We start from the raw sequence: 21164 nt of genomic DNA, 5'->3' as shown, positions 1-21164 counted from the left end.
CAGGAAAAGAATAAAGAAAGAAACCTTGGGACAAGACATGGAGACATCAATCAAAAACTCAAAACTCCTAACACCCTCTAGTTGCCTAAGCACCAAAAATTTCTTCAAGGTGGTATCTAGTAGATACTAAAGTGAATATCTTTTGCTGCTCCTTTATTTTATTTTGAAATAAATTCAAAATTACATGAATAGTTGCAAAAACAATACTAGCCCCATACACAGAATTCCATCATACCCTGACCCCCCTCCCCCAATAGCTCAATCCACCAACTTTAACATGCTGTCACATTGTTATTTCTTTCCCTCCCTCCCTCCCTATCTTTCATCATATATTTCTCTGTCTTCTGAATATATGAGTTAGCTGCACACATCCTTGAACAGCCACTATAATTCACGTATGTACTCCCCATGAACAAGAACATTCTTTTATGTAATTCCATTAAGCCCAGCTAAGAAGTATAACAGATTCAACAATGATACAATGCTTACATTCTATATTTCCTTTTCCTTATGTCTAAACTGTGTCCCTTCGAGCCACCTGTCCTCCACCCTCCAATCCCATCCAAGTTCATCCTTAGCATTCAATTGTCTAGTTAGTCTTTTTTTTTTTTTCTTTTTTCAATTGTGGAAACATATATACAGCCTAAATCTTCCCATTCCGCTCCTTCCCTAGCCTTCCATTAGTGGGATTAGTTAGTGGGAATTCTAAATTCCATTTAGAATGATGTTATGCTCTTTCCCACCATCCATTACTAGAAATTTCCCTTCACCTCAAACAGCAACCCTACACTCCTTTCTTAACTTCCAGTTGCCCCTTCCCCCATTTCTCTTAATCCAGACTCCACTTTTCATCTCTATGGTTATATTCTCTGATAATTTCTTTGTGTTTACTGTGGGGCTTAAAATTAACCTCTTAAATCCCTATCAATCTGGTTTTTCTTTGATACCACCTTCACTTCAATAGGGCACATAAACTATGTTCCTATACTCCTTCATTCTCCCACCTTTATATAGTTGTCTAAAATTACATATTTTACATTGAGTTCAAAAACCACTGATTTGTCCTTAGAGTTTGTGTATTTTTTATCATGTAGGAAGTAAATAGTGCAGTTATAGTTCAAAAGTTATTGACTTCTATTTGTATTCCATTGTGTTTGGAGAATGTTCTTTGAGTATATTCAGTTTTTTTTTTTTTTTCTCAAATTTCTTGAGGCTTGTTTTATGTCTCAGCTTATGGTCCCTTCTGGGGAAAGATCTGTGATCACTAGAGAAAAATGAGTGTCCTGGTGATTTGGGATGTAAGGTACTATATATGTCTGTTAAAATTCTCTATATCTCTTTCTCCTTTGTCTCTTTGTTGGTAGGACTTCCTTTAGAATCTGAAGTAGGGCAGGTCTTTTATTGGCAAAGTCTCTCAGCATTTGTCTGTCTGTGAAAAATTTAAGCTCTCCCTCAAATTTGAAGGACAGTTTTGCTGGATAAAGTATTCTTGGCTGGAAATTTTTCTCTCTCAGAATTTTAAATATGTCATGCCACTGCCTTCTTGCCTCCATAGTGGCCACTGAGTAGTCACTACTTAGTCTTATGTTGTTTCCTTTGTATGTGGTGAATTGCTTTTCTCTTGCTGCTTTCAGAACTTGCTCCTTCTCTTCAGTATTTGAGAGTCTGATCAGAATATGTCTTGGGGTGGGTTTATTTGGATTTATTCTATTTGGAGTTCACTGGGCATTTATGCTTTGTGTGTTTATATTGTATAGAAGGTTGGGGAAGTTTTCCCCAACAATTTCTTTGAATACTCTTTCTAGACCTTTACCCTTCTCTTCCCCTTCTGGGACACCAATGAGTCTTAAGTTTGGACGTTTTACTTTATCTATCATATCCCTGAGATCCACTGCGATTTTTTCAGTTTTTTTCTCCATTCTTTCTTTTGTTCTTTCATTTTCTGTTCTGTGGATTTCTAGGACACTGAGATGTTGTTCAGCTTCCTCTAGTCTTGAATTGTGAGTATCCAGAGTCTTTTTGATTTGGCCAACAGTTTCTTTTATTTCCATAAGATCTTCTATTTTTTTATTTACTCTTGCAATGTCTTCTTTATGCTCTTCTAGGGTCTTTTTTATGGCGCTTATATCCTGGGCCATGGTCTTCTTGATGTCCTTTAAATCCTCTGCCATGTTTTCATTCTTCGATTGTAGTTCTTTAATTAATTTTGCGAGGAATAACGTTTCTTCCGAAATCTTGATTTGTGTGTTTGGAGCTGGATTCTCCATATCATCTGGTTTTATCATATGCATTAAGATTTTCTGTTGTTTTTGGCCTCTTGGCATTTGTTTTGCTTGATAGGGTTCTTAAAGGATATCGATCTAATTTTTCAGAGACGCAGCTTGGTGACGTGCACTTTCTCTAGGTAACCAGCAGATGGCGTCTGTGAGCCACCTATATCCCTCCAGTCAGTAGTGTGGGGAAATGATTCTTGTATGTTCAGTTTGAGAGCTCAGCCTGGGTGCGCCGCTGGAGTCGCCCGCCCTGAATGTGGGGTGTGCGCACAGGTGGTCAGGGAGGAGGGGCAGCTCTCTCTCGGTGTCCCATAAACCACCAGACGTGGTGTAGCGCCTCTGGGTTCTCCGAGCGGATCCCCCCTCCCAGCCGCAATCCTCCCTCAGCCGAGAGAAAATGCCGTGCTACGTCATCAGTGTGTGCCGTCCCTCTAGGGAAGGCCTGGGCCGCTTGGCTGTGCCGCGGGGCTCTCAGCTCGCCTCAGAATGCAGATTGTGTGAGGCCGTCTCCACTGCAACTCCTTGTGGCCTGAGAGCAGCCGAGGTTTTCTCCAGAGAGAGAGAGCGGGAGACAGAATATTTCCCCCGATTCTCCCAAGGTCAGCCATCCCCAAAAGCCTCTGTCTGCTTGTTGAGGATTCGCTGTCTGTATTGAGCTGTTATCAGTAAAACCTCACTTGGAGCTGGGCTGAGAAAGTGCACGGCGCAGCTTTCGTGAGGGAGGGGCTCCCGGCTCTAGGTTCTCGGCTCTCAGCGCGGGTCTGCAATTTTACTTACAGATTTTATGCTGTGATCTCAGGCATTCCTCCCAATTCATGTCAGTGGATGTTGAGTGTACAGTCACATTTGTCTCCCCGCTACCATTCCAGGTTATTTACTGTTTTTTTGTTCATTTATGAATTGTTCTAGGGGAGACTAGGTCTTCCACCTCTTTCTATGCCGCCATCTTCCCAGAATCCCCCCTGCTGCTCCTTTTAATACTTTCACTAAGCAGTCCCAAGGAACCTGGGAACTCATTAAAGATACAACAAATTGTACAAGTACTTTACCTTATCAAGAGTAAACAGATCAAGAAGTTGATCAGTTCCCATACTTTGCAAACTGGAATTCTCTTGGCTAATAACAGTATTTGCTATGTTCATCTTGAATTTCTGCAAACCCATTATTTTCTCTTCCAGTGTTCCTCTGGTTATCAATCGGTACACGTTAACCACACGTTTCTGAATGAGAAAAACAGTTAAGCAATAGTACACAAAGAAACTGAAGTTCTGAAGTCCACCAAGTTAGAGGGCTTGCATACTCTTGTACTGTACGTACATAGTATTATATAATTAGGGTTGGGTTTTCTTTATTTGTGTCTGGCCCTCATAAGCTCAAAATGTTTGCAGAGAATCACAGAATATTAGCACTGGACAGTATCCCAGGTTTTCTTAGCTCAAGCACCTCTTTGAACTCATGAAGAAGTAGTGACCCAGAGAAGAATTAAGTGATTTGCCCAAAGGTCACAGCACTTTTTAATATCAGAGCAGGGACTTTAACCAAGGCTTCTTGACTTTTTTGGGGAATATTTTTCCCAGTGTGCAGGTTAACACCTGTGAGAGGTGACTCTTTACCTGCCCAATGCGATGGGCCCGGTCCATGGCTTGTAGATCTCGCATGGGATTCCAGTCATGCTCCACAAATACCACTGTGTCAGCGCCTGTTAAGTTAAGCCCCAGGCCACCAACGTGAGTTGTAAGTAAAAGGACGTCTATGGATGGATCATTGTTAAACCTAAGGTAATATTAAAAAATAAAATTAATACACTTTTTTCTAAGGCTTCTATAATAGAAACTGGGCAGTTTAATAAAAATTGAAGAGCATACATGAGAACACTGCTTTAAAAATCTATGATGTAGACATTTCCATAACCACTTGAAATGAAAATATACATAATGTCTTCATTAGTGGAAAGACTATATTCTACAACTTGTCAAAATTTCATAAACAGAAATAATAAGGCCAACTGGGTTCTATTTTAGGATAAAGACAAAGTTATAAAAATATTACTAAACACTAAAAATAAAACTCAACTATGAATTTTTAAAGTATGGAGACAGAAGGGATATATCATTCAGGAAAGGTAGAAAATGAGGGTGTTAGGTACTGCTATCCTTGTACTAGTCCTAGAAGATATATTGACAAAGGGCAACTAGTAACTTCCAAGAAGAAATACTAACTTTACTATTCCCTAACATTAATAACAGCAGTTACCAAGCTATCACTTATTACATTTTACTACCAGACAAGTAATGGGTTTTATACTTTAAATGCATTACCTTATTTATTTGTTTTAAGTATAAGGATATTATTATTATGCACATTTTAGATAAACTAAGGCTGTGTGGATGACAAACAGGCCCAAGAGAACAAACCTTAAATAGAAGAGTCAGGAGTCAAATCTGGGTCTGTCTGCTTCCAAAGCCCATTTAAGGGCCTCTAACTATTTTGTGCATAACAATCCTATAGAGATGCTTGTTAAAAATGTCCACTCTTCAAGTATGCACTTCTGAGTTAGAACCAAGAATCTGAATTTTTAAAACACAACCCCTGAGATTTCTAAAGCAGAAGCTATAGCCCATACTTAAGAAACACTGCACAAACCAATTCTGCTTCCTAACTGGGGGTAACGTCCAACTTGTTTTCAGCAGAGGAAAAGGAATGAAGAGATTGATTTTAGCTAAGCCAACAAACATTGTTTGTTTCTTACTCCCAGCAACCCTAAAAGATGAGGTGAAAAGTAGTTGTCCCTATTGTTTGTTGATGCCTTAAATTTCTTTCATGCCCTTCAAAGTTCTTTCCTGATGCAGTCACACCTTTTCATTTACTAAACAAACTATTCAATTATTTCTCTAGTTCATTTTAAAAAGGGTTGACTTATAAAAAAAAGAAAACACATTTGCAAATATCTTATTTATCCAAAGAAAATACTTCATGGAGCAAATTTTTATTTAAGTAATAATAAATTTACTATAGCTTAATTTATGAAATAGAGTTTTACTAGCCACTTACCGTGAAACAATGGAATGCCTTTGACCAGGGGGTATGCTGCCATCTAATCTCAAATAAGTGACAGAGGGCAAGTGAGGTTTGAGAAGATCATGTTCTACAATATCAAGCATGCTTTTAAGCTGACAGAAGATCAGTATCCTGTGCTGGGCCACAACGGATTCTGTGCCGCTCTCTGAAGTGCTACCATTTCCCAAACCACAATCCAACAACAACTTGGAAAAAAAAAATGAAAACAACTGTTACATGGGTGTTCAATAAAAGTAGAGACAGACATCTCCCTTTGTGGTGATAATAGGTTCAATTTACCTGTAACCTGGATTCTTTTAAGTATATCCAAATGAAATTAGCACTTTGGGCTGCAGTCTGTCAGCCTGGAGCATCTGTAACTAATTTTTGAGGTGCTTAGGCTTAGTATTCTTAGAATTTCCTGGTCACCTCTTCAGGAGGTTATCTAATGGGCCTCTCTCCTGTTAGAGGGAGACTAGAGGGAACATATAGGTGGTGCTCAGTAACTACTGAAAGCAATGACAATGAAGATGCTCTGGGAAAAATGTTTCATAAAGGATTATGAAAGTACAGACTGTGAAGAAAAAGTAATGGTGCAGCTAAATTTGGCAAAGATCAAAACTACAAAAAGGAAAGAAGAGAACCAAAAACATCTAGCTAGATCTTCTAGATCTCCTGGATCCCAGATAAGATAGATTACTATGATGTCTGCAGACCAAGATCTTTTAATGGCAAGAACCACACTGCTATATATCTTTTGCATTTCCTATTACTTAACTGGTTCAGTGCCTGAGACGTAGCAGGTACAGTAAATAGTTCAGTGAATAAAATTCAAGAAAATCAGGTGATTATCACCAAGGTAATGGATTAAGACGCAACAGAATCTTTAAACAACTAGTAAAAACTAGCAGATACATCCTTCTTAGAGGTGTGAAAAACAGTAAAAGAGTTGTGGTAACTGAGTAGTGCTGAATCAATAAAAGGCAACTGTGGTGCTATTGGCCCTTCCCTCACCCTCTCCCTGGCATGGTGTTGAGCCAGCTTGTATTCTCAGTGAGGGTTCCTGGCCCTGATCCTTAGGGAGCAAGTAACCCCTATGGACATACTGGGGTGCATTTATGTTTGTACCAGTCCATCTGGTGACAGCTTGAAAGACTGAACCAGTATTCTTGTCTTTGGCTTGCCATCCCAGAACTTACTCTACACGCAGAAGCAGCTTGTAGATGGCTGAATCAATGTTAAGAAACAATCAAACTGTGGCAGCCTAGGGCAAAGGATTACCAGCTTTAAGAAATAAATACAGTGCCCATAACTGGGACGAAGGACTATTTAATAGAGATGAGGGGGCTTACAGATACTTCTAAACAGGAGAATTCCTAAGGCCACAAGCTCATGCCCGGTACAAAATGCATGCTCAGAAAAGACTGCAGTAGGCCCTATACTTTTTTGTTGTTGTCGTTTTTCCATCACCACAATTTTTTTTTTCAATTTTTAGAACATTTTCATTACTCCAGAAAAGAAATACAAGACACACAAAAAAGGAAACGCAAATCCTCCCATACCTCTAACCACCCCCCTCCATTACTGATTCATAGTATTGGTAGAGTACAGTTGTGACTGTTGATGAAAGAATGTTAAAATACTACTAACTATAGTGTAGTTTGCAAAAGGTATGTATTTTTTCCTATATGCCCCTCTCTTATTAACTTCTAGTTATAGTGTCATACATTTGTTCTAGTTCATGAGAGAGATTTCTAATATTTGTACAGTTAATCAGAGACATTGTCCACCACAAGATTCACTATTTTATACATTCCTATCTTTTAACCTCCTACTTTCCTTCTGGTGACATACGTGACTCTGAGCTTCCTCTTTCCACTACATTCACACACCATTCAGCACTGTTAGTTATTCTCACAACATGCTACCATCACCTCTGTCCCTTTCCAAATGTTTAAGTCCACCTTAGTTGAACACTCTGCTCATAATAAGCAACCGCTCCTCATTCTTTAGCCTCAGTCTATATCCTGGTAACTTACATTTCATGTCTATGAGTTTACATATTATAATTAGTTCATATCAGTGAGACCCTGCAATATTTGTCCTTATGTGTCTGTCTTATTTCACTCAATATGGTGCCCTCAAGATTTCTTCATCAACTCATTTTTTTAAGACGGTTTTATTCATGCACCATACATTCCATCCTAAGTAAACAATCAGTGGTTCCCTGTATAGTCATGTATTTATGTATTCACCACCATTGCCACTATCTATATAAGGACGTCTCCATTTCTTCCACAAAGGAGGAGGAAGAGCCCAAGAAGGTAAAGAGACAAGAGAAAAGGAAAAAGAGAAACAAAACATGACAGCTAGGAGGCAACAAAAGGAAAGACAGCATTAAACTAAAGTAGAATAAAGAGTCAGACAACACCACCAATGCCAAGAGTCCCATAACCTTCCCCTATGCCCACCCCCTCCATATGCATTTAGCTTTGGTATATTGCCTATGTTATATTAAAGGAAGCATAATACACTGTTTCTGTTAACTGTAGTCTCTAGTTTGCATTGATTGCATTTTCCCCCAGTACCACCCCATTTTTAAGACCTTGCAATGCTGACATTCATTTGTTCTCCCTCATGTAAAAACATATTTGTACCTTTTATCACAATCATTGAGCACCCTGTTTTCACTGATGATATAGTCCCAGTCTTTATCTTTCCTCTTTCCTTTTGCTGTCCCACATGCTCCTAACCTTCCTCTTTCAACCATACTCATAGTCATCTTTGTTCAGTGTACTTACATTGCTGTACTACTGTCTCCCAAAATTGTATTCCAAACCTCTTACTCCTGTCTTTTCATTTCTGTCTGTAGTGCTCCCTTTAGTGTTTCCTGCAGAGCAGGTATCTTGTTCACAAACTCCGTCATTGTCTGTTTGTCAGAGAATATTTTAAGCTCTCCCTCATATGTGAAGGACACTTTTGCCAGATACAGGATTCTTGGTTGGTAGTTTTTCTCTTTCAGTTTCTTAAATATGGTTTGTAGTTTTTCTCTTTCAGTATCTTAAATATATCACCCCACTTCCTTCTTGCCTCCATGGTTTCTATTGAGAAATCTGCACATAGTCTTATCAAGCTTCCTTTGTATGTGATAGATCGCTTTCTCTTGCTGCTTTCAAGATTCTCTCTTTATCTTTGACGTTTGATAATCTGATTATTAAGTGTCTTGGCGTAGGCCTATTCAGATCTATTCTGTTTGTGGTACGCTATGCTTTTTTTAGATCTGTAATTTTATGTCTTTCCTAAGAGATGGGAAGTTTTCATTGATTATTTCCTCTATTATTGCTTCTGCCCCTTTTCTCTTCCCCTCTGGGCCACCCACTACACGTACATTCCTGCATTTCATTTTGTCCTTAAGTTCCCAGAGATGCTGCACATATTTTCCATTCTTTTCTCTATCTGTTCTTTTGTGTGTAGGCTTTCAGGTGCCTTGTTCTCCAGTTCCTGAGTGTTTTCTTCTGCCTCTTGAGATCTGCTGTTGTATGTCTCCATTGTGTCTTTCAACTCTTGTGTTGTGCCTTTCATTTCCATGGATTCTGCCAGTTGTTTTTTCAAACTTTCAATTTCTACCTTATGTACACCCAGTGTTTTCATTATATGCTTCATCTCTTTTGCCATACCTTCCCTAAACTTTTTTAATTGATTTAGTATTAGTAGTTTCAATTCCTTTACCTCAGTTGAAGTGTAAGTTTGTTCCTTTGACTGGACCATAACTTCATTTTTCTTAGTGTAGGTTGTAGTCTTCTGTTGTCTAGGCATCTGGTTTCCTTGGTTACCCCAATCAGGTTTTCTCAGACCAGAAAGGGCTCAGGTAGATTTTCTGCTGTGATCTCGGGTATTCCTCCCAATTCCAATTGGTGTATGATGAGTGGACGGTCACGTTTCTCCCCCTATAGTTATTCCAGATTATTTACTAGTTGTTCCTGGTTGTTTATTAGTTGTTCCAGAGGGACTGACTAGCTTCCACTCCTCTCTATGCTGCCATCTTCTTCCGCCCTGGATGCTACACTTTTGCCTCAAGCTGCTCTTCAGTTTCATTGTTAGGAAAGCTAAACTCTGAGTGAGAGCACCAACCAATATGGAGCCAATCTGCAAAGACTGTGAAGGGTGTATTCAGTTTGTTTTTGTTAGTTCTTGGCATTCAAGGAAATCTCTATCATATCACTACCTAGATACAAACTTAAGAAATAGATGCCTTATTCCAGAGCTAACACATTAAAATATTAAGAGGTACAGTGTGCAAAAAAGATTTCAAGGCATACCAAGAAATGGGAATTGATGGCCCATCAAATAAGCAAAGGAAAACATCAGAAGCCATCAACGAAGAATACCAGACTTTGGGCATCCTAGGCACTTAAAAAAAATGGCCTTAAATATTTTCAGAAATTTAAAGGAAAGCATGAACAAAAGAGCTAAAGGATATCAGGAAATCAATACATGAAATTGAGAATTCCAATAAAAGAAATTATAAAAAGGGACCCAACAGAAATATTGGAGCTGAAGACTACAATAATCGAAAGAAAGAATTCCATAGAGGGGTTCAACAGCCCATTGAAGCTGGTGGACAAAGAATCAGTGAACCCAAAGATAAGACAATTAAAATCAGTAGGAGGAGCAGAAAGAAAAAAGAATGAAGGAAAATGAACAGTGCCTAAGAGACCTGTGTGACACCGTCAAGGAGTCAATAGTGGCATTATGGAAGTCCCAAAAGAAGAGAAACAGAAAAAGGCAAAAAGAGTATTCAAAGAAATAATTGCTGAAAACTTCCCAAGTTTAATTAAAAACATGAATATACACATTCAAGAAATTCAACGTATCCTAAAAGGATACCCTCAAAGAGACCCACACCAACACACATTTATAATCAAACAGTCAAATGCCAAAGATGTAGACTCCTGAAAAGTGCAAGAGAAAAGCAATGCAACATGTACAAGGTAATCTTAATAAGATCAAGTACCAATTTCTCATTGGAGATCATGACTGCAAAAGACAGCAAACAACATATTCAAAGTGCTGAAAGAAAATAATTGCCAACTGTAAGAGAGAGGTTTCCTGTAAAGGTAAGTACATGAGTAATTATAAACACGAGTACTATTATATCATGATTTATAACTCCATTTTCATTTATTACAGGATGTGAAATTCTAATGCATAAAAAGTAATGACCAATCTATGGTCTTGGATACACAATGTATAAGGATGTAATTTATGAAAGTATGTAATTTATAAAGGTAGAGAAAAGGGGGTACAGGACAACAGATTGTATATGCTATTTGTTCTAGTGTGCTAACGCTGCTGGAATGCAAAACACCAGAAATGGATTGGCTTTTATAAAAGGGGGTTTATTTGGTTACAAAGTTACAGTCTTAAGGCCAAAAGTGTCCAAGGTAACGCATCGACAATTGGGTACCTTCACTGGAGGATGGCCAATGGTGTCCGGAAAACCTCTGTTAGCTGGGAAGGCACATGGCTGGCGTCTGCTTGCTCCCAGTTGCATTTCAAAATGGCATTCTCCAAAATCTCTGCATCAACTTCCAATGGCCATCTTCAAAATGTCTGTCTGAGCTACAGCTAGCTGTAAGCTCCTTCTGTCTGAACTTTTATAGAGCTCCAGTGAACCAATCAAGGCCCACACTGAATGGGCAGGGCCACGTCTCCATGGAAATTATCCAGAGTTATCACTTACAGTTGGGTGGGTCACATCTCCATGGACACAACCTAATCCCAAGGTTCCAACTTAATCAACACTAATATGTCTGCCCCCATAAGATTGCATTAAAGAATAGGGCTTTTTCTGGGGGACATAATATATACAAACCAGCACACTATTGAATTTAAGTTGGTATCAAATCAAATAGATTTTTATAGATTTAGGATGGTAAAAATTTAAGTCCCACGGTAACCACAAAGAAAATATCGGAAAATATTCACAGAAAAAGACTCTAAATACTTCACTACAAAAGATCAACTAAATAAAAACATAGTCTATAATGGAATAACTAGGGTACATAAACAGTATAAACATGACTTACTAACACTGAAGAGCACAAGGCAGATGTCCTGCATTATTAATAGCTACTTTAAACATAAATGGATTAAACTCTCCAGTAAACTGGCAGACATTAGCAGAATACAAAAGCATGACCCAACTAAAAGCTGTTAAAAAGAGATTCACCTTAAATTCCGATACTAGAAGGCTGAAAGTGAAAGGTTACAAAAAAAATTTTCCAGGCAAAGAATAACTAAAGAAACCTGGGGTGTGGGAAAAAGAATCTTATATATTGATAAACAGGTCAATTCATCAAGAAGAAATAACAATTATAAATATATATGCACTTAACAGCAAGCCCAAAAACTATGATGTAAAAATTGACAGATCTGAAGGGAAAAACAGATGGTTCTATATTAATAGAGGGAAACTTCAATACACCACTTGCAGTGATGGATAGAACATCTAGAAAGAAGATCAATAAGGAAGCAGAACACCTGAACAACACTTAAACCAGCTAGATATAACAGACATATAGAACACTTCACCCAATAGCAGCAAAATACACATTATTTTCTAGTGCACATGGATCATTCCCCAGGATAGGCCAAATGTTAGGTCACAAAACAAGTCTCAGAACAATTGAAAAGACTGAACTCATACAATGTAACTTCTCTGACCATAATGGAATGAAGCTAGAAGGCAACAGCAGAGAACTGGAAAATTCACAAATCAGTGGATGTGCCGGTTTGGATGTATTATGTCCCCCAAAACACCATGTTCTTTGATGCAATCTTGTGGGGGCAGACATATTAGTACTGATTAGATTGGAATCCTTTGAGTGTTTCCATAGAGATGTGACTCAATCAACTGAGAGTGAAACGTTTGATTGGATAATTTCCATGGAGGTGTTACCTTGCCCATTCAGGGTGGGTGTTAATTGGATCACTGGAGCCATATAAAAGTGTTCACAGACAGACAGAAGTGCTGCAGCCAAGAGGGACACTTTGAAAAATGCACAAGAGCTGAGCAAGGAGCTGAAACGTAACCTGGGAGCAAGCAGATGCCAGCCATGTGCCTTCCCAGCTAACAGAGGTTTTCCAGACACCAGTGGCCTTTCTCCAGTGACGGTACCTGTTGTTGCTGCCTTACCTTGGACACTTTGTGGCCTTAAGACTGTAACTTTGTAACCAAATAAACCCCCTTTATAAAAGCCAATCCATTTCTGGTGTTTTGCATAATGGAAGCATTAGCAAACAGGAACAGGAAATATCAGACAACATGCTCTTAAACAACCAATTGGTCAAAGAAGAAATAACAAGGGAAGTTATGACATATCTTGAGGCAAATGAAAATAAAAACACAACATACCAAAACTTATGGATGCAGCAAATGCAGTTAGCTATAAATCCATCCATTAAAAAAGGAGATCTCAAATCAGAATCCTTACCTCACAGCAGGGGGTACTAGAAATGGAATAGCACACTAAACCAAAGGGAGAAGGAAGGAAATAAGATTAGAGCAGAAAGAAATGAAGAATAAAAACAAAAACAGAATTAACAAAACCAAAAGTTGATTCTTTAAAAAGGTCACTAAAACTTACAAACCTTTAACTAGATGAACAAAAAAAGAGAGGATGCAACTAACTAAAATCAGAAATGAAAAGGAGGACATAACTACCAACCCCACAGAAAAAAAAAGGATTATGAGAATACTATGAACAACTGAATGCCAACAAATGGAAAAATGACAAGAAACACAATTTAACTAAAGTGATTCAAAAAGATATAGAAGCCTCCAGAGACCTTTAACAAGTAAAAAGAGACTGAATAAATAATCCGAAACTTTGCAACAAAGACAAGCACAGGACCAGATTTCTTCACTGTCAAATTTTGCCAAACTTACCAAGAATTAACACCAATCCTGCTCAAACTCTTCTAAAAAACTGAAGAGGAGAAAACACTCCCTAACTCATTCTATGAGGCCAACATCACTCTAATACCAAAGTCAGATAAAGACATCACAAAAATGAAAATTACACACCAATAACCCTTATGAATGTAGATGCAAACATCCTTAACAAAATACTAGCAAACAATCCAACAGCATATCAAAAGATCAAGTGGGATTTATCCCAGGTATGCAAATGTGATGCAACATAAGAAAATCAATCAATACAACAATCAAAAGTCCAATAGCCATCTTCACAGAACTGGGAAAGCCAATCATCAAATTTACATGGAAGGACAAGGGGTGCAGAATAGTGGAAACCATTGTGGAAAAGAACAACAATGCTGATCTTTGACTTGAACTTCCCAATTTTAAAACTTACAACAAACAAAGCTGCAGTAATTCAGACAGTGTGGTACTGGCACAAGGACAGACATATAGAATAATGGAATAGCATTGAGATTTTGGAAATAAACCCTCACATATGACCAACTGATTTTTTTTATGAACTTTAACATATATACATAACAGTGATAACTTTCAAAGCATGATTCAACAAGTAGAGAGCAAACTTCAAAGAATGTCATGGATCACAGCTCCACAACTTCAACTACCTCCATTATTGTAAAACATATCACACACAAAAAGATGTTAACTTTTGATGTACAGCTTGACAAGCAGTTATACAGGTAATTTCAAAAACTGTTATGGGTTACAGTTCTACAGTCTCATTTCTTTCCCTATTATGCAATATAAGATATACAAAAAGGTAAAGACTTTCAAAGCACAATTCAATGAGCAGCTATAGAGCAAATTTCAAAGGATGTTATAGGTTACAGTTCCACCATGTCATTTTCCTCCTTCCAGCTATTCCAACACCCAGTATCTAAAAATATATATATATTTATATAAAGTTTCACTATTCATAGAGTTTCGTTAAATCTTATCTTTTTCGTTGCTATCCCTTCCTCTTACTTAAGTATGAGACCTGATTTTTGACAAAGTTGCCAAGTCCACTTAATGGCAAAAGAATAGTAATTTCAACAAATGGTGCTCAGAAAATTGGATATCCATATGCAAAAGAATGAAAGTGAACCCCTAAACCTCACACCATATACAAAAATGAACTCAAAATGGATCAAAGACCTAAATATAAGAACTAAATTATTAAAAGTCCTTGAAGAAAGAAAAATATCTTCAGGACTTTGTATTATGCAATGGATTGTTATACTTTACACAAAAAACATGAGCAACAAAAGAAAAAGTAAATTGGGTCCCATCAAAATTAAAAACTTTTGCATCTCAGAGGACATGATCAAAAAAGTAAAAAGACAACCTACAGAATGGGAGAAAATATTTGGAAACCATTTTTGATGAGGGTTTAATATATAAAATATATAAAGAACTCTACAACTCAACAACAAAAAGACAACTCAATTTAAAAACTTGAATAGACTTTTCTCCAAAGAAGATACACAAACGGCCAATAAGCACATGAAAAGATACTCAACATCAAAAGATGCTCAACATCACTAGCCATTAGGGAAATGTACATCCAAACCACAATGAGATATCACTTCACACCCGCTAGGATAGCCGTTATTTTTATTTCGAAAAAAGGGAAAATAAGTGTTGGTGAGAATGCAGAGAAATAAGAATACTCATTCATTGTTGGTGGGAATGTAAAATGGTTCAGCCACTGTGGAAAACAGTTTGGCAGTTTCTCAGAAAGTTAAGAATAAAATGTACCATATGACCTGGCAATCCTACTTGTAGGTAAATACCCAGTAGGAACTGAAAGTAGGGACTTGAACAGACATTTGTATACCAGTGTTCATATCAGCATTTATTCACAGTAGACAAAAAGTGAAAGCAACCCAAATGTCCATCATCAGATGAGTGGATAAATAAAATATGGTATATATATACATACAATGGACTATTATTCAGCCATAAAGAGGAATGCAGCTCTCAGACATGTTACAACATGGATGAACTGTGAAGATACAAAAGAAAGGATATCGTATGATCTGATTTACATGAAATAACTCAATTATGCAAAAAGTAGATTAGAGGGTGCTAGTCAGGGGTGAGCATGGGGAATGAGGTGTTAATACTTAAAGGTACAGTTTCTGTTTGGGGTAATGGAAATGTTTTGGTAATAGACGGTGATGGTGGTACAACATGTGAACATAACTGTATAAAGTGTTTGAAATGGAAAATGTTGTTTTGTACATGTTACTACATTAAAAAATTTTTAAAAACCCAAGAGAATCATGTTTATAACACTTAGGGAAATTAGTGTATGCACTAGTAATCTCTTTCATCCTCAGGATCTTAGATATTGAATTATGCTCAAAATATAATACCTTAAGGCAGATACTTTCTCTGATTAATAGAAGTTACTTAGAAAACCATTATCCCAGATGTGAAAGATAACCAAAGGTCATTCAGGCAATCTCCAAATTCGATATAAAATCTTACTGAAAAGAGTTAACATGGCAGCCCTGAGATTGCCATCTTTAGAAAGGCCTGCTTGCAAGGTTGGCTGCTGACTGGCAAATAAGAACTTCATTTGCAGAGCGTTCCCACCATTTCCTTACTGAAAAGGGTGGTTTACTATGCCTAAACTGTTTGTGCAGACCATATGATTTATGCTGAACACGTACTTTCCTTCTAGCAGTCTGGAATTTTGGTATGTGCTAGACAGAGGGTACCTATCCAGCCCCCAATAAAAACCTTGGGCCCTTAGTCTATAATAAGTTTCCTTGGTAGACAAAACTTCAAACGTGTCACAATTCGATGCTGGACGAATTAAGGGTATCCTGTGTGATGAAGGCTATTGGAATCTTTTGCCTAACTTCTATTGGGCTTCACCATATGTGCCTTTTCTCTTTGCTGATTTTGTGCTGTATCCTTTCACTATAATAAATCATGGCTGTTTGTACGATTATGCTGAGTCTTTGATACATATCAAATCTCCAAGCCTGGGGGTAGTCTTGGGGATCCCCGTCATATATATCACTAAAGATGGCCCCTTATCCTCTGGGTAAACACTTATAGTGGCAGAGGTCCTTCTTTATATTCTATAACATCTCAAATAAAGAACAAAGAACAAATTCTTTCTCTTCTACCTACCTAACAGAGCTTACAATTTGAATTTTTACTAGATTCCCATAGGGTTTTCCTTTCCCTTTTAGATAGTATGTGTATGATAAGGCACTCCTCTAAAAGAAATAAAGAAATTTGATAAGTGTACTATCCCCACTCCTCTCTCCCAAATCTGTAATCTGGTTACTATCAAAGCTACGTTTTTAAAAAACCCCTCCTAAACTGTCTCAGGAGAATATGACTGAATAAGTCCCCAATGTGTGGTACCCAATATAAAGGATATGATATCATCAGTGGGACAGTCTGCATGAATTCTATAAAAGGAGAGTTCCAGTGATAATTTGTCAGTATGTCTGTGTCAAGCACACTCAATTTATCGCAATAATTACTTATTCCCAATAACCTCTCATAATCTGTGTCTGCCTTGAGACACTGATGAAGTCTAGGTATCCTGATAAAATCTAGTTTGGGCCTTGAAAAGCAGATTACTAGATTTTAGAAAATCGTTACCAAGACCACTTTCTATGGATGTCTGAGAGGCCAGCTTTTGCCTCTTAAGATATAACACTTCAGGTTTATCTTGACCTAAATTCAGTATAGGCTAAATTACCCCAGGCTTTCAATTATTCCCCATATAAAATGGTTTCTAGACCTCTTACCATTCTTATCTTCTATTTAAAGTATAGTGCTCTGAAATATAAATGATGCCCAGAATTTGGCCTGATCAGTATTGAATACAGTAGAACTACAATGCCCTCAGTTTGGCCATTACACTATTATTAATTCTATCCAAGATCGTATTAGATTTATTTACTGGCAACTAGATACTATAGGCTTATAGTGAACTTGCCATCAAATCAAATTCAACTTTCCCCCTCACCTAAAATATGTGCCAAGTCTCATAAAATCTATATTTACCTAAATGTCTTTTAAAATTGATTCTTCTTATCTCCATTAAATTCCATGTAGTTTCACTTCATCATTCCAGTACCCTGAAATTTTTGAATTTTGTCCTTGGCAAAATTAAAAGCTTCTCCTGGCACTATTATTTGCTGATAACATATTGCTATATTTCTAGTGACAGATTTTTAGAAAACAAGACTTCTCCACTATTTCAGAGAATAGATATGTTTAGGTTAAAAAAAAGAAGAAATTTCTCTCCTAAGATAGAACTTTCACTCTGATGGCTAAAGTGAAATAGAAAATGGAAAAGAAAGCTACCAGAAAAGCCTTCCATGAGTGTGGCCAGAAAAAATGTGGGCTTGAATATATCTCAATAAAATTGCATTAAAACACACACACACACACACACACACACACACACACAAAGACTAGCTATAGCTAAATGGTTAAAACTAACATTTTGTTGCTTGAAATTAGTTCAATTAAGCCTTTTGAAATCTTAGAATTTTTTTAAATTCCATTTCTAAAAGCACCCAAAATAAAACTGCACTTATTACAAAACAAAAAGCCAAACCAAATTAAAAAAAAAAAAACAAAATAAATAATGAAACACCTCAGTGATCTTTTGGAAAGCAAATTTATGTAGTGTTAAGATCAGGAATGCATGATACACATCAAACACTTAAAAGTTATACTCACTTGTTTCAAAGCTGAGAGTTTAGGAGCATGTTGAATATCATGAAGAGAAGAATTCTGAGTAGCCAGTTTTTCAGTCGTGTTCTTGAACTCTGGATGTTGAGGTGTCAATACTAATGCTGGATGGTTGCACAGTTTACGTAAGTACTGTAATGCCTTTAAGAGGAAAAAAATGCAAATACAAGTCCACTCACATACCAAATGCTTGTAACTTTTTATCTTTTCCTATACAACTCCATGCAACTGGAAAGCCTTTCTTCCTCTTTTTGTTTTGCAAACTACTACTCACTCTTTAAAAATCAACTCTAATGTCTCATCTCTGATGCCTTCCTCAATTTCCCTCTGTGCTTCTTGCTTATATTTATTGTACTGTTTATTTCTATCTTCCTCTGCCCCTTGTAGACAATGAGCTTCTCATGGAAGAAAGAATATCTTATTCATCATCTCCTATAGCTAACCGTCTCCCACTCCAAGGGCCTGATAATGCTTACAGAACCCAGCACCATTTCCTAAAAAAGCATTTCTCAAATTTATTAAATTGCAAATCTCTTCCTTCTACACATATTCTGACTTGGTAGGTCTAGGGGGAGGGAGACAGGTGATTGTTTCAGGTGGCTGTGATTGAGAAACAGAATCCTAAAAGGTGTCTTCCTTCTTTTCTCTGATTCAGCTACACCCTTTCTTTTTTGCTTTTACTTGGCTCATAATCTGGGTCTCACTTTTAGCACAGAGTTTTGTATTACTAAGCTCTGCTAACAAGGCTCAAGAGACTGCTGACCATTACAGTAAAAACTCTGGGAGTGGTATATAAGCATTCAGAACCATCTTTTCCCTTTCTTATGTTTTAAAGTGCTATAGTTTTTAGTTTTATTGGTGGCAAGGGGGCTTGGGAAATTTTCTATGGTAGAATATTTCAAGAGGTAAAGAAGTGAGTTGACATTTTCTACCTCTTTTTCATTGGTGTTCCCTCAAGAACATAAGGCATGCTCCTGTCTCGGAACTTCTGTATTTTTTGTATCCTTTGCCTGGAATCCCTTCCTTCTAGATATCTGAATGCCTCAGTCCCCTTCAGATCTTTGCTCAAACATCACCTTCTTGGTGAAGAATTCCAATTCCTCTATTTTAAATCACAATGTAACCTCCAACCTACCCTTACACTCTATAACCTCCCTCTCTCTACTTTATTTTCTTAAATAATAATGTATTTTACTTCTTTATTTTTCATCTACTCTTTCTAGAATATTAACTCCACAATGGAAGGAAACTATTTTGTTCATTGCTTTATACACAGAACTTAGAAAAATTACTGCCATGTGATATGTGTTTTAATATTTTTTGAATGGATGAATCAATTGGATGAATGAATAAAAGCAAAGATCTCTTATTCTAAAACCCCTCTTTTCAGACATGTAATATACAAAACTATTGAATTCTGTACATTTAATTTTAACATACAAGTTCAAACTAGAAGCTATTTTAAACAATTTGCCAAAGTGTTTTCTGCATGTATACCTATTTTCAAGAATATATATATATATACAATATTGAAAAAATTTAAAATAAATTCTTATTTCAGTGTTCCATGTAAAAAGTACCCCATTAAAGAACACTCTAAAATTACATTTAAACAAAAGGACTGTAATCTATACCTGGAATACATGGCCTGTAGCCTTAAGCTTTGGTTTTTCAGTTTCTTCAGAAAATGCAGCTGAAGAAACTGTTTCATCGACATCACACTTGGCACGAGACTTAGCAAAATCTTCATAGAGCTGAACCTGTGAAATTATGAAAATGCCCCCATAAAAGCAGTAAGCATATTTTCCATCTTCACGTCTTATAACTAGCAAGTTCCAATAAGCACAGTAATGTTCAGCCTGCATTAAAGGAAATAAATTGATACCTATACTTGACTACTGACATTACAGATTACTCACTGCATCTTGGTAAGTTTCTCTGAAATAATATTTAGAAAGCGAATATAATATATTATGTTTGGCTGCTAAAATATTGAAAATACTAATCAAGTGATCTTAAACTCAATATTCCCACTCTTTCAGAAAGATAAATATTTTATCTAAAAGAACCTAAACTCTTACAAATAGAAGAGAAAATATTCCTTACGTGAAGTTATATGGTCAAGACTCCATACTATTTTCCAATAAAACCAAATTTTAAAAGAATATTAGTGCCAGCCTAACTCCTATCAAGGTATTACCTTGGGGTCTAAGTTCCTATCTTATTCATACTAAAATAATGTGAAAGAGAAGAAAATCTAGAAAGCTAAAGAACAGAAATTAGTGAAATCGAAACTAAGCCCAAACTTCACTTCACTCCCCAGCTCCCTTCCTCTAGTCTAATAAAAGCTGCTTTATGCCTATATTATAGCATCACCACAGACTTTTCATATGGTACCTTTTCTTTATTGTACTTAATTTAAAAAGTCTTCATCTCATTACCCTTAAACTATTTCTTTCAAGAAATGTTAATTAAATTTTTTACAAATGAAGGAATGGAGGCCCAGAAAGATGCAGTAGACAATACAGAAGATCTCTCTGCATCTAGACTAGTGCCATGCCTACTAAACTCAATTTGAATAGATAAATACAGGCTAACAGGTTTACTGTCTATCACTAGAAGGGAAAAAGATAAGTTTCTGGATGTGTCTGTATATTTTTTATTCATTTGACTATATTAAATCAACTCATAATACTGAAATAGACTGATACATACTAACCTACAGCATAAAACAAACATGAAGCAGAAAATTCTGACTAGCGGACCATGTCTTACTAAGACGAAAGAAAGCTTCTTTTTATATGCTTAGAAAAGTACAACACAATGAAAGGCACATAATGTATCCTTGGATACTAGTCTCTGTGTACAAAATCAGGTCTGCGCAGAAGCCAACATTTATACAAAATAGTTACAGGCAATGTAATAATACTTCAAAAGGGATGAGGTCCCACTTGACTACATTTGAAGGCCAGCTCTGATATATGTTAGCTGTAGGATCTTGGACAAGTTACTTAACCTTTCTGAGCTTCACTTTACTTGCAAAAATGGGATTTAATAATACCCATGCAATTGTGAGGATGATATGACAACATTAATAGGCAAATATTTGGCCC

At 36.8% G+C, this 21164-nt stretch overlaps 1 protein-coding gene across 2 annotated transcripts in view; it reads right to left on the bottom strand.

The window, feature by feature from the left end:
- The window catches only part of BTAF1 (B-TFIID TATA-box binding protein associated factor 1), a 131866-nt gene that overhangs the window by 3646 nt on the left and 107056 nt on the right, over nt 1-21164 (bottom strand). For both annotated transcript variants that reach the window (XM_037804151.1, XM_037804152.1), the window contains 5 exons: nt 19686-19811; nt 18040-18192; nt 5325-5536; nt 3887-4046; nt 3323-3493 (listed from right to left, as the gene is read on the bottom strand). In XM_037804151.1, coding sequence (XP_037660079.1) covers nt 3323-3493; nt 3887-4046; nt 5325-5536; nt 18040-18192; nt 19686-19811 — 822 coding nt within the window. The remainder of the gene's footprint in view (nt 1-3322; nt 3494-3886; nt 4047-5324; nt 5537-18039; nt 18193-19685; nt 19812-21164) is intronic.

This window comes from Choloepus didactylus, chromosome 15, assembly GCF_015220235.1.
Source record: "Choloepus didactylus isolate mChoDid1 chromosome 15, mChoDid1.pri, whole genome shotgun sequence".
In the NCBI taxonomy this organism is placed as follows: domain Eukaryota; kingdom Metazoa; phylum Chordata; class Mammalia; order Pilosa; family Megalonychidae; genus Choloepus; species Choloepus didactylus.
This window is presented reverse-complemented; position numbering and strand designations above follow the sequence as displayed.